General features: G+C 34.2%; 2 protein-coding genes across 2 annotated transcripts; one reads left to right on the top strand and one right to left on the bottom strand.

Annotated features, from left to right (window-relative positions):
• Positions 1–6,297: 6,297 nt before the first annotated feature.
• Positions 6,298–9,103, top strand: LOC125205552 (aspartic proteinase Asp1). The gene is made up of 8 exons (XM_048104579.1): positions 6,298–6,737; positions 6,957–7,074; positions 7,515–7,735; positions 7,838–8,059; positions 8,164–8,302; positions 8,390–8,590; positions 8,673–8,745; positions 8,836–9,103. The coding sequence occupies exons 1-8, from the start codon at positions 6,541–6,543 to the stop codon at positions 8,937–8,939; spliced, it is 1,275 nt and encodes a 424-aa protein (XP_047960536.1). The 5' UTR covers positions 6,298–6,540; the 3' UTR covers positions 8,940–9,103.
• Positions 9,100–10,626, bottom strand: LOC125205553 (protein ATAF2-like). Its single transcript, XM_048104580.1, has 3 exons — positions 10,341–10,626; positions 9,940–10,214; positions 9,100–9,851 (listed from the first exon to the last, which is right to left on the bottom strand). The coding sequence occupies exons 1-3, from the start codon at positions 10,510–10,512 to the stop codon at positions 9,414–9,416; spliced, it is 885 nt and encodes a 294-aa protein (XP_047960537.1). The 5' UTR covers positions 10,513–10,626; the 3' UTR covers positions 9,100–9,413.
• Positions 10,627–14,559: the final 3,933 nt, after the last annotated feature.

Below are 14,559 nucleotides of genomic sequence, written 5' to 3'. Positions count from 1 at the left end.
CAATTACTTTTTTTTTTTCTTTTCTTGTACGTGAACAATAATACTTTATATTAACATGTAAACACAATATATCTAAGTTATTAATTAATTTTGTCTCACAGGGGATAAGAATTAGTAATAACTAGATATATAAATTGATTTAGTCACTATGTCCAGTTTGAGCCAATAACTAAATAAATTGATCATATAATTTCATAATTGCATGAATGACTAAAAAAAATAGAGATAGTATAGTTTTCAAGATAATACATTCCATCAAGAAAAGTATGAAGCCAACATAGTCGCTTTTCTTGATTATATATGTCTACTTGAGTTTGGGTAATTCATATATTTCATGCTCCGAATCCGGCACCGATTCCAAAATCTGGAGTTTGGGTTAGCCTCCAGATTCCAGTCTTCTTCTCCTCTTGCTTCATTATTCCGGATCTCCTTCAAGAGCTCTCTTCATTTCTGTCTCCTTCCTGTATGTATTGATTGTTTATTCACGGCAAGTATAGGGACAAGCATTACAGTTTTCCATGATCACTTCACGCGTCTTCACCTTGCAATCAACAGATCATCTACCTCAATAATCTTATGTTCATCTATATGACTATATGCATGGATTACACTGCATGGCCCAACTATTAATTTAAATTCTCATGTGAGATTATGAGTTGATGTAGTATTATTGGGAACTTGATTTATTATTTTAATCTAGATGGCTCCTGGCTATATGATTTACGTGGTACAATTACTCATGATAGATATATTTTTCATTCTCAATCTTAAAATGACTAATGTGGAACCTCCAATCATAATATTTTGCATCCTAATTGTCCATCATTTTATGAGACTATGAGTAGCAAGATTATAATTGTCCATCATTTTATGCACACTTCTTATTATTATTATTATTATTATTATTATTATTATTATTATTATTATTATTATTATTATTATTATTATTATTATTATTATTATTATTATTATTATTATTATCATCATCATCATCATCATCATCATCATCATCATCATCATCATCATCATCATCATCATCGTCGTCGTCATCATCATCACCATCACCACCGCCACCACCACCACCACCACCACCACCACCACCACCACCATCATCATCATCATCATCATCATCATCATCATCATCATCATCATCATCATCATCATCATCATGTTATTGTATTTTACTGTTGTTGATAATTTTGATCTTTTTTATACTATCTTTTACTATATATTTATACAGTATATTTAAGGCATATATTCAGATTCCCATCACATAATGTGACTAATGGTTGTGGACGGCATAAAATGAAGGTAATTATTTGTTAAGTTATGTATTGTGCCAATCAGAATTGGATCACACTTATTTGACTTTAAATAACTAAATTGAGCTCCAATTTAATTTAGACCAAAATAAAATATTATTATCAGCTACTATAGTAAAATAATATTGATTATCCTTCCGAATTTGAAAGTGCAAATAATCTGGACTTCCTCTTTAAGTTGACTATTTCCGAGCTTATGATATACTACAATATATATAGCATTTTAGACTAATAATATAGCTTATCACAACCATCCAATCCAAAGATCCAAGAGCTGAGATTTACTTTGATTTTTGACAGAATTTCACTTATTAACCATAGTGTGCCCCTATATATTCATTGATTAATTGAAGTCTGCTATTAGACTTAATTAATTAATATATTTCGTACTCTAAGAGTGGACTTAACTTGAAATTCTTGTTTATGATTTATGGAATAAATTCCAATTAGCTGGACTCTGAATAATAAAACTTCATTTCAAGCTCCTCTTATGAACGTTATCAAACCAGACCAGACACGACTGAGGCGATCCAATATAACAACAATCCTAAAACTGCTAACCATTGCCTAAGGTATCAAGATTCTTGAATTATGAAAAATTCAATAAAATAGCAATTCTAGAACTAAATTTTTAAAAAATATGCGCCACATAGAAAGTAAGTAAGAAAAAATTAGTGGAATGTGAGTCTTATTTTTATATATTAGTTATATGATAAAATGTGAATGAGAATGAGTTAGTGAAATGTAAAGTAAGTGTGATAAGTATTAACGATCAGATCAAAAAGAAAATTAGTGACAAATAATGACGGACGGATGGAGTATATTTTTGTCGCCATACAAACTCCGTAACACTAGTGCAGGTACATGCATTTCATTGTAGATAAATTTTAGGGAATATACACGATCATATAAAATATTCATCTACTATTCCCTCCGTCCCAATTTAGGAGTTAGAATTAGTTATGACACGAGTTTTAAGAAATTGGTGGAGTGTGTAAGGCCATCTACAATGGGGCAGGCGATGCGACGGATGATGCATCGTCCGCCCCTTAGTCCGCCATTGCAGCACCCCGCCCTAAGCCCACTCCTTAGTCCGCGGACTATGCATCGTGTTTAAATATCACCATTGCAGGGGGGCGGACTATAGGCCGGACTATGCACACATTTTTCATTTTTTTTTTTGTATTTTCTTCTATATATATCACCAATTTTTTACTTCATTTCACACCTTTCACTCCACTCTCTTCCCCATCTCAATTTCTCTCTAAATTCAATAATGAATTCCGACGATTTCCATATTTGCAAGCATAAAATATAAAAAATAAAAAATAAATACTAACAATAGGATATGCCTTTAATTTGTGGTGTTTTTATATTTTTATTCTTGCTAATTGATATATTTGTAAACATAAAAAATAGAATTAATGAATTTTTGTAGTGTTTAAATATTCAAATAATAAATAAAATGTTTAGGACGGGCTATAGTCCGCCCCATTGCAGGTGGAAGGGGCGGAGGATAAAATCCTGATGTGGTGGTGCATAGGGCGGGGCTTAGACTATGTTTATCAGCAATCATCCATCCCAACCCAACCATCCTTTTTTCCAATATTTAATTCATTTCTATCTCTTCCACATCATCTTCCATATCATTAATACTTATCCAATCCAACCACACCTTTTTTCATGGTTTATCAAAGACCACCCTACCATACCATTATATATTTTTTATATTATTTTTTCAACAATAATATTATTACATAGTAAAATATTTATTATTGAATAAAATTTTATTAAAAAGTACGAAAAAATGACAAACTAAAAATTACTCCCTCCGTCCCGCTTAAAATGACACGTTTTTTTTTATAGTTTGTCTCAACTAAGATGACACATTTCCTTTTTTGGTAACTTTCTCTCTCCAATTAATACACTCAATCACTTTTTCTCACTCCTATTTAAATATTCATCTTTCTTTATCTCTCTACTTTAATACTCACACCCACTTTCTCTCTAAACACTTTAACCAATAACTGCTAAAATCTCGTGCCGGCTAAGCAATGTGTCATCTTAGCCGGGACGGGGGATATAAAAAAAACAAACAATGAAAGGATTACAAAACAAGATATTATACTAATAAAAGAAGTATGTGGAAAAAATATGAGATTTTTTTAATGCAAAACTATAGCAAATGTGGTCTCTGTTTGTAGAGGATGAAAAACTATCAATTTTAGTATACTTTTATAATTTTTGTATATAATATATTAAAGATATATCCATTTTTGTTAATAAAAATATCAGCCAATGAGATTGTGCCATTTGGCAGAATTTCATTGGAGGAATCATGGGAGGATTTGAGAGACCATGCGGTCGGTGGTTGCACACCACACCATCCGACCGCGTTCGAAGAGAGAGAGAGAGACCAGCTTGGGAATTAATTTTTTTTTTAATTGTCAAATGACGTGGAGGTCGGCCACTAAGCACCGATAAACGTGGTCTTAGGGCGTCGTATAGTCCGCCCTATTGTGGATGCTCTAATAAATGAAGTGAGATGGTGGAGTGTGTAATAAATGAAGTGAGTTGGTGGAAAGTGTGATGGTTTGACTTTTTGGTTTTTCATTCTTCTTTTGGTTTATTTTTATATAGATAATGTCATTTGGGTGTAATTTTGATGAATAATGGGATAAAATTTTATGTCCAAATATGGAAGATTCTAAATGTAACTTCTAAACTGGGACGGACTTTTATGGCAAAATATGACACTTAAACTAGGACGAAGGGAGTAATATATTCTCCAAATTGCTCGTAAATGTAATATCATAAAATATTAAATTATGAATTTATTATGATACAATAAAAACGGGTAGCACTGTATTGGATAAGAATATCAGAGCATTAAAACATAATGATGTAATGACCAGTGGCACATCCAAAATACAATTTTGGGGGTAGAATCAAATTATGATAAAAATTACTCCATCCACCTCTAAAATTCTGTCACATTTTTCCATTTCCGTCCGTCCCATAAAATTTGTCACATTTCACTTTTTAGTTTTTACCATTTTTGTTAGTTGATCATATATTCCAATAATTCATCCCCATTTAAATTTTATTAGTATAAAACTAATACTCCATATATAAAAGTAGGACACACCATCCATTAACTTTTTCAACTCTGTTTTAATTACACATTTTAAAGTTCATCTCCGATTAAAATGTGACAAAATCACAAAGCCTAGAACCCGACAAAGTACAGCCGGGCCAATTAATGAGCCAAAGCCCAAATTAGAATATTGATTAGTAATAATTTAATCCGAAAATTTTGTCTTCGTCTTCTTCATTTGCGACCAGCGCAACAGCTCTCCTTCTTTTAGTGTTCGACAATAGTACTAGTGTCGCGGTGCAAGAATGACCATATTACTTACTGGAGCGCCCATTATGCACATGTTTTTGGTGAGAGGATTATTCTGAGCTTTGACATGAAGAATGAAGTGTTTTGGAAAATCATATTGCCAGAACTTGACCATGTATATTTTAATCATATTTTTGTACAAGATGATCACTCTTTTCTCAACATTGTTGTATCTGAGGTTTATAGTACTCCCGGAGATTATATGGCCGTCAAGATTTATGAGTCAAGATTTGAAGGGAGCGAATTGAGTTGGATTTATATGACGCGTGTGGAACTAATCTCCATCTCTCGTGTCCCTCTTTTGAGCCCTTCTTATGTGTTTATTTCCGATGGATTGTGTGGCCATATTGTGTATGATTATCGTGCACGAAGAATCATCGAGCGCCAATACGTGGAACACGTGTTTGTTGAGTACAAAGGGAGCTTCGTTTCACCTTGATAACCCAACTATTAATTTGAATTCTCATGTGAGACTATGAGTTGCAAGAGATGTAGTATTAATGGGAACTTGATTTATTATTTTAATCTAGATGGCTCTTGGCTATATGATTTACGTGGTACAATTACTCATGATGGATATATTTTTCATTCTCAATCTTAAAATAACTAATGTGGAACCTCCAATCATAATATTTTGCATCAAAAGATTATAATTGTCCATCATTTTATGCACACTTTATTTTTTTTTTATCATCATGTTATTGTATTTTACCGTTGTTGATATTTTTGATCTTTTTTTATACTAGCTTTTACTATATATTTATACAGTATATTTAAGGTATATATTCAGATTCCCATCACATAATGTGAATAATGGTTGTGCACGGCATAAAATGAAGGTAACTATTTTTTGTTGTTATTAATTTTTATATTCTTTTTTATCAACTATATTTACTATGCTTTTATTTCAATGACGAAAGGATAGTAGTAGATATCGGAAAGTGTTTGTAATTGACATGTGTTTTATGATTGTGGTTGTTCTTTTTGTAGTAAAGATTGAAAAATGCAAATTTTAGTTTTGATTATATGAATTTTTATTAGTATAAAAATTGTTATGGTATACATTCATGAGTCTAGAACTATAATCGTATTGTTTCTTCTTTCATAAATGTGAATTCAGAAATTAGTGCAAATAGGAAATTAATTGAATCGGACATCGGACGGGTGTAATAATGAAATTTAAAAATGCAGTCTCGTAGACTTGTAGTTATGAATTATAATTCTAAACTTAATAAAACTATAACGATAAATACTTTTAATATTTTTAATTTTATAAAAAATAATACTCTCCCCATCTACAATTAAGAGTCTCGTTTTTCCAAGTTTGCTCCATTGGCTAATAAGAGTCGTGATTTACTTCTATTACAAATATTATTTAAACTAATTGAAAATTCCACTTCAACCAACACTAAACAAAGACTTCATTTTGATTTGACTTGGCCATTTGGGCAAACAAGAAAGATTATTCCCAGGAAGAAGACATAATAGAAATCATTGTATCAAATTCCATCTGTCAAGACTCTTGAGATTGAAAGGGTATAAAATTCTCAGACAGAAGAAAGCAAGGAATTAAGCAGCCAAAATTTCGCTCCACAATGATGCCTTAGATCCCATGCAAGAAAAGGCAAGAATCAGTTTAACTATGGCATTACATTACTGTTCCAGCCTTGAATCTCAAGTAATATATATACTTACATTTTAAAAGATTCCACTTTTACTTCCAATCAAAACCATCCACATCCATACAACTGCATTTTGTTAAAAAGCTCTCGTTTTGGTAGATCGAAAAGGGAGAGCCAGCCAAAAAAAGATATGGAGAGAGGGAAAAAGTCGATATTTTTTATAGTTTTTGTGGTGTTGGTTGCATCATGTGTAGGGTGTGATGATCAGCAATTAAAGTGGAGGAGATGGGGACCTTCTTGTAGCAGCCCATCATCATCGTCATCATCAATCAAGAAATTTGGCCAATCAATCATTTTCCCATTATACGGCAACGTTTATCCCAATGGGTAACCACAGTTTTATCCTCTTGTCATTCTAAAATTTGTTTGTTTTGTGTTGCACTTGCAAATGCTATTGATGATTGAGAATTTTGTTTACTGAGAAACATGGACAGTGATGGATGACTAAATGTGTATTGACTGTCGAGTGGTGGCTGAAATCAAGAAAGTAGAACTTGGGGGGGATTTTTTGATATTTTGAGTGAGCAGAGTGTTGATTTGTTGCAGGTTTTATTTTGTTCAAGTGTATCTGGGATATCCTCCAAGGCCCTACTTTCTTGATCCTGATACAGGAAGTGATCTAACGTGGCTTCAATGCGATGCCCCCTGCGTTCGTTGCACCACGGTGAGCTCCGTTCCTGTAGTTTTGCAGCATGTTAGCAGTTTCAGGACAGTGGTTCTAGAGAATGAAAAGAGGAAATAAAGTGATTTCTTCCTGAGTTATTGCAGTTTGTTCCTATTATTTGTAGATTGAAGGACATTTTTGCTGAGTGATTCTTGAATCTGAATTTAATGTAAAATGGCTTTTTGGTAAAGAGGCACTTTACTTTTTAAGTTTCATGAACATTTAAGAGAAATTGGGGATCAAATTTAGAATTTGGAACAATTGGTTTATGTGAGGTAAATATTGTAGATAGCATACTTGACTCCTAATTTTGTGTGTTACAATATCTCATGTCTAATATCTATACTTTATCAAGTTCAGCTCTCCTTCTTTGAATGATTTACTGCAATTTTTATTTGATTCAGAGTATGATCTTGTTGTATAATTTCAAATGTTTTTAGGGGTTTCACCCACTTTATCGACCAAGCAATGATCTCGTTGTCTGTAGAGATCCCCTTTGTGCCTCTCTTCACTCGAGCGATTATAAATGTGAGACTCCAGAGCAATGTGACTATGAAGTTGAGTACGCAGATGGAGGTTCGTCTCTGGGAGTTCTTGTCAATGATTTATTCACTCTCAATCTCACCACTGGAGTTCGGATGAGTCCTCGTTTGACCATTGGGTTAGTCATCTTTCTCATCTAATTATGATTTGTAAGATTCAAGATTTGATGTGATTTCTTGTTGATGGTAGTAACATTATTAGCTTGTGTTATTTTGAGCAGATGTGGGTACGATCAGCTACCCGGGGCGTCTGACCACCCCTTGGATGGAGTGTTCGGCCTAGGGAGAGGGAAATCCAGCATTGTGTCGCAGCTCCGTGACCAGGGAGTTGTAAAGAACATCATCGGCCACTGCATAGGTGGGCAGGGAGGCTTTCTCTTCTTGGGAGAAGATGTTTACGATCCTTCACGCATCACATGGACACCGATGTCACGTGATCACACGTAAGTAGTACTTGAATCAACACTGTTTTTGTGGGGCTTATTAGTTTTTGCACCAGAAATTGCTTCAACTCAGAGTTTCTTTCTTGATTGATGATTGAGAGCAGAAAGCACTATGCAGCTGGATCGGCCGAGCTTCGTTTTGGTGGGAGAAGCACAGGATTCAAGAACCTAGACGTGATTTTCGACAGCGGGAGCTCCTACAGCTACTTCACTTCTCAGATTTACCATGCTCTTCTCACTCTGGTCAGTATCAAGAAAGCTAAAAAACCTCACTTGATGATTTCTAGCACGACGTTGTTATGAGAATGGTGCATCGTTGTGGCTTTGCAGATACACAAAGAATTAAGCGGGAAGTCTCTGAAAGAAGCAACTGATGACCACACCCTCCCATTCTGCTGGAGAGGCAAGAAGCCTTTCAAGAGCACGCGAGACGTGAGGAAGTACTTCAAGTCTCTAGCATTTAGCTTTTCCAGCGGCTGGCGAAGCAAATCTCAGTTCGAGATCCCCCCAGAGGGGTACCTCATAATCTCCGTAAGATCTCCTACTTCATTCTTGCAGCCACATATGTTTTTGGATATCTTGTTGAACAAACTATCGAAACCTGAACATGCAGTCGAAGGGCAACGCGTGCTTGGGAATTCTAAATGGTACTGATGTGGGTTTGAACAATGTCAACATGATTGGAGGTAAGGACATAACAACAACTCTAGCATAAGTTCAGCACCATCCAATTTTACAACATAAAGAATCATACACCCTTCATTTTTCTGGTGCAGATATCTCAATGCAGGATAAATTGTTGGTCTACGACAACGAGAAGCAATCGATAGGCTGGGCTGCTGCCAACTGTGAGCAGCACCCGAGGTCCAGTTCCATATAGATAGTATACTATCTTTGATTCATGTGTACATATAGATTTCAAAATAGGTGAAGGCAACAACAACATTAGATGAATGCTACAGTGCTACTTTAAGACAAAGCTTTTGCTCATAAATAGTAGTACTAAGAATTTACACAAGAATATATACAGAGGGATTGAATTTACTTGTACTAAACCAGATATTATTGTATCTTGTGACCCATTGCATGAATGCTACATTCTAAAACACAAAAAAGGAAAAAATGAATATATGAGCTAACATATTCAAATGGTCTACTTCAAACCATACAAGAATATCCCTACTTGTACCATAACCCAAACTCCACCTTCAACCCGACCCGCAGCCAACTCTCCACTCCACGGGCTAGTCTCAGATCATCATCATCGAGGTTCTTCAACGTGCATAGATACTTTGTAGGGCCTTTTTCCTTTTCAGGCTGAGCCAAATGAATCAGTATACAACAAGTAGGTAGTTTAGAAGGGCTTCTGCATGAAAGCATACATGTCCGAGTAGAATGGGAACTGGTCATTATACTGCATTTGGGGATTAAACATGTTATCTTGAAATCCAGCATCCATGAAGTTGAACTGTGTATCGAGATACGTCTCCAACTCACTCCACTTGGGCTGGCTCTCCACCTCCTTAAACTCAGGGGAAGACGAAAGCACATGCTCCGAGCTGCTGGAGTCTGTAGCATTCCCCTTTGGCATCGACTCAGACGAATCGAAATGCTGCTGTTGCTGCTGCTGCTGTTGTTGCTGCATAATATACCCATTCATCATCGGATCCGCCATCACATTCGGCTTCTGATCCTCGCTGTCCGAGAACTGCACTTCCTTCTCATCCACATTGTAGTGCTTCTCAAGAGTCCTCTTCTTGTTGTATATTCGGCACAACACCCAATCGTCAAGCTGCATCATCGCAAAAATACATATTAAGCCATGATTTCATAAATCGTTTCGAAAATTAAAAGTAAAGTTAATGAAAATAGATTAATACCCTCAAATTACTGCGTTTTCCGGCGGAGCGATCGACATTTGCGAGTCGGTACTCGTGCATAATCCAATTGGTTTTGACTCCTTTGGGAGCTTTTCCGGCGTAGAAAACCAGAGCTTTTTTGATTCCCAGAGTCTTCGGCTTCCCCACCGGCTTATCGGCGCCGGTCGCCTTCCAGTAACCGGTTCCCGCCGCCCGATTCGGCCGCGACCCGTTTGGATACTTCCGGTCCCTTGGAGAGAAGAAATACCACTCCTTTTCACCGTAAAGCGCCATTTCTGTTCATCAATTAACCATCACATCATTAATCAATTCATTTACTTTTAGGGGAAATTTCACAATAATCGATTTCCGAAAACCTAGAAACAAATTTATCCAAAATTGAAAGAGGAAATTAATCATACCAGGAAGCTGCCATGGATCGAATTTGTAGAGATCGATCTCGGCGACGATGGGGACGGAAATCGGCTGGCCGGCGCACTTCCGGCAGAGATAGTGAACGACGAGCTCGTCGTCGGTGGGGTGGAACCTGAATCCCGCGGGCAAATTCAACTGCTGCTGCTCGACTCCCTTCATTCACTTTCCAAATTGAGTAAAAGCTTATCCAAAAAATCAAGGCTTGGTGATGGCTGAGTAGACTTTTCTTCGAGTAGGCTTTGCTGAAACTGCTTCGCTTTGAAAACGAGAAATGGAAGGAGGGAGCGCGTATATATATATACACAGCTCACACAGGAATTGTAATTGTGTGTATGTATTATACTCACGTGGGTCATTGTACCTGTTCGACTATTATTTTTATCTTAAAACGTGCTTTACTGGTCCTACCTCTCTCTCTCTCTCTCTATACGTGTGTGTGTATGTTGGCGGCCGTCTGTGTGCATGTGGTGTGGGACCCACACTGCAACTCGTGACTTCGCCAGTAAATTCTTTCAGGTGAAAATTTACTAATTAAAGGTAAATTAAATAGTCCTAAACTGTAATTTTAACTCTCTTATAAAAATGCAAATTGTGACTGATTTTGTGTGAAAAATGGAAACGATTTTATATTTTAATGTTTTGTCGATATTGGTTGGATGCAACTTGTGAAGGCGTTTGCTTGGGGCGAAAGGTTGTGGATGGGCTGACCGCCGCCAAGGAAGTATGGACTACACGGTCTAATCATCAGGTGCCACGTGGAAGGTTGTGCCCCACGTGTGGGTAATTCGTCATTGCCTATGTCACCCGCTCTTTCCCTTTCGTTCATTTTGAAAAGTCGACATTATTTTCGGAGCAGATCCAGTCAACCATTGACCAACTAATTCTTACCAGAAAAAAAGAAGTTTTACATAAATATGATCAATAAATGAATATTTTTTCATCATTATGCTTCTTAGTTTTCACTATCGTAATTTAAGTTATAAAATAAAATAAATTACTCTGTTGTTATTTTTAAATAAATTTTCGAAGTTAATTGAAGATAAATATCATTAATTAACTTAATGGTGTCGGTCATGCGTGGAAAAAAAGGTATACTACTAACTATATAAATTTAAAAGCACTGCACTAGCTATAAGTGGAAAATGGATAAGAAGAATTGAATCGCAGTGAGTTATGGGATCAACATTGACTCCAATAAATTTCCCCATCCACACCTGATCACATTGAGTGAACCATGCATCGTGTGTAATTATAGGAGCGTCAATAGTAGCTCAAAACCAATAATGGATTCGAATATGAAGCACGAAAAAAGGGAGAGTTTTGGGTTTTTGGGGTTAACCAAAACTATCTATGTTTAAAAGTTGAACATACATGCTGATTAAGCATAAATGTTACTCACTTTGTTCTTTTGTAATCAAGTCATATTCATATTTTTTTTTAAAAAAATGGCTTATTTGTTTTTCTTATTTTACTTTCTCTTACTCTGTCTATCCCAACTGAGTTGAAGTGATTCTTTTAGGTATGGAAATAAAGAAATTATGTTTAATGAAGATAAAAAAAAACAATAGGAGGGATCAGGGGTGTAGCCAGCTTATGGGGACATGGGGCAAATGCCCCTCTTCATCCACTTTTTTCCTTATATATTTATACATGAATTTTTTATTATATACTTTAACCACATTAAATGCCTCTTCTCAAATACATAAATTTTTCCTACGTACTATTACTTATATTTTTGCTCCTTTTCCAAAAAAAATTCTCAAATAAAGTTATAGAGATAAGAGAAACTAAGTACAAGAGGAAACAAACTAAAAGAAATTATATGTTTTATTTTTTTCTAATAATAGAAATGACTCAATATAATTGAAATATTTCAAAAAGAAATACTCAACTTGTATAGTTTGAATGGAGAGAATATTATTTCTTCTATCTTCTAGTTGATTATCACTTTCCAGTTAACTTACTAAAATATTATTACTCCATAATTTTTTTAAAAAAATCATGTCTAAAAACTATAGTGGAATGGAGTAGGGAGTATTAGTTAATGCTCTTAATAGGCTAATGTGAACACGACCTCGTATAAGGATGTGTGGGGCCGCACCGGTTAAGATTCATAGATCCTAATTAGATACTAATAAAACATAATTGGGATTAATAAACTCTAAATGTCTAAATGTCCTCACAAAACTTTGACTTGCTACTTTTGACAAATTTCATTATTGAACTGCAAATATAAGATTTCATTAATGGTTAACCTTGCGTATGATGTGAAAATTAAAGAAAAATAACCAGTGATCAGTATATGTATCAAATTCCTTAAATTTAAGTTAGAACCATTTTGGTGGTCTTATTTTATTTGTGCACGGACAAATAAAACTAAAGGTACGCTCGTCCAGGAAATATAAAATAAAGTAGTAGTCGTAAATAAATACAATGACTTATTAAATATAGTATAGATGAGCATTTTTTGTGTATGTGGCAACACGAGACTGTGTTTGTTGATAAGTCATCATGTTATGACATATGAAAAATTAGCTCATCCCACATGTCATCCGATCCCAATCCCTTTCAATTAATGTTCTTAATAATTTCCTTGATATTTCTCAATTATCATATGTATATTTGAATTTTCGATTCACGAATTTTACTTCATAATATAAACGAGGGAGGTGAGATTCTCATAATATAAATCAACCCCTCATTAAACGCTATGAGCCTATGAGATTTTATTATAGTACTACTATAATACTTTTCTATCATATTTCGGTCTTATATACTCCATATAATTTCTAGTGAGCATCACGTGTTTAAGAATGTAATTAATTCGAGCTACTAGATAATGATCGATTACTTGTGGAGACTTAGTTATTGTGCTTTTAAATTCAACATCAAAGGGATTAATTGGTTGCAGATAAATACAAATGTTATGGTCGAATTTTGATTTCTAATCATATACTACAAAATTTGGCCATAATATATACACAAAAACTGAGTTTTTGAAATTTAACTTGAATTAAAACACTAATTTACTACCTTTAGCTGTATTTCTTTTTTCGAATATCGCTTTATTATAATTGAGTTATCTGACAAAAATAAAAACATGTCATCTCTCTTACTTTATTTTCTCTCGACTTATCTATTTTATTTTTATTCCCATACTTTACTACTTCTATTTCACTTATCTATTTTATTATTATTTTTATCTTCACTTAATTAGCTAAATACTCAATTCTAATATATTTACTCATAAAAATGCCTCAATAATAATCAGATAGAGTAAGTACGGAGTATAATTTTAGGTGATACACGAATCTGAATTTAAGCAAGAAAATATGAATAGTGTCGAGGCAGCAATTTGGAAAGTCGCCTGCATAGTCAAACGAATTTGTATACATATTTTTGGATTTTTAGTTTATAAGGGATTGTATAAACTATGAAAGTCGCTTGCATAGTCACACGAATTAGAATATATATTTTTGGATTTTTAATTTATAAAGGATTGTAGTATATCTTATATTTCTTCCATCCATTATTAATACAGTAGTTTATTTTTTCATTTTAAATCATTTTCCAGTTTTAGCAATATTATTGATTATTAATACAGTAGTTTTATTTTTCTCACTCCCTTATTCATTCACATTAATTCAAAAAAAAAAAAAAAAAAAAAAAAAAAAAAAAAAAAAAAAAAAAAAAAAAAAAAACTTATTCATTCACATTAATTCAATTATTTTTCATTTTCTTATAAATTCCGATGCTAACCACTCCGGCCTACTATGTAGAAAGTCAATGGTCATACTCTTTTACATTTAATTTACATAACTAATAAAACTTCATACACTTTCAAATCAAACCTCCCCATACCACCTATTCAAATTGTTAGTCAAACATGATAAAAACCACATTTTGACAATTGTTAAAAATGTAAATCTACTATATATAACCCACTCCAATCCTACAACAAACTATGCAAAAAGGAGAGGAAATTAAAGACAAAAGAGTCAAAATGGGGCCCAATTGTCTCAAAATGAATCAAGATTCATTGTTTTCATCGCAAGAAAAATAAAATTCAACACACCAAAAATTGATAATAAATATGTTTGGATGACGTGCTGCATGACCTTAACAAAGATAACGATGTAATTCTATTTCTATTCAAAACCACGAAGCTACCACGAGACTTCATCCCCAAATACCACTACTCTCTCA

The sequence above is a fragment of the Salvia hispanica genome, chromosome 2 (genome assembly GCF_023119035.1).
Source record: "Salvia hispanica cultivar TCC Black 2014 chromosome 2, UniMelb_Shisp_WGS_1.0, whole genome shotgun sequence".
Classification (NCBI taxonomy): Eukaryota; Viridiplantae; Streptophyta; class Magnoliopsida; order Lamiales; family Lamiaceae; genus Salvia; species Salvia hispanica.
Note: the sequence above shows the minus strand (reverse complement) of the source record. Positions and strands in the feature narration are given on the sequence as shown.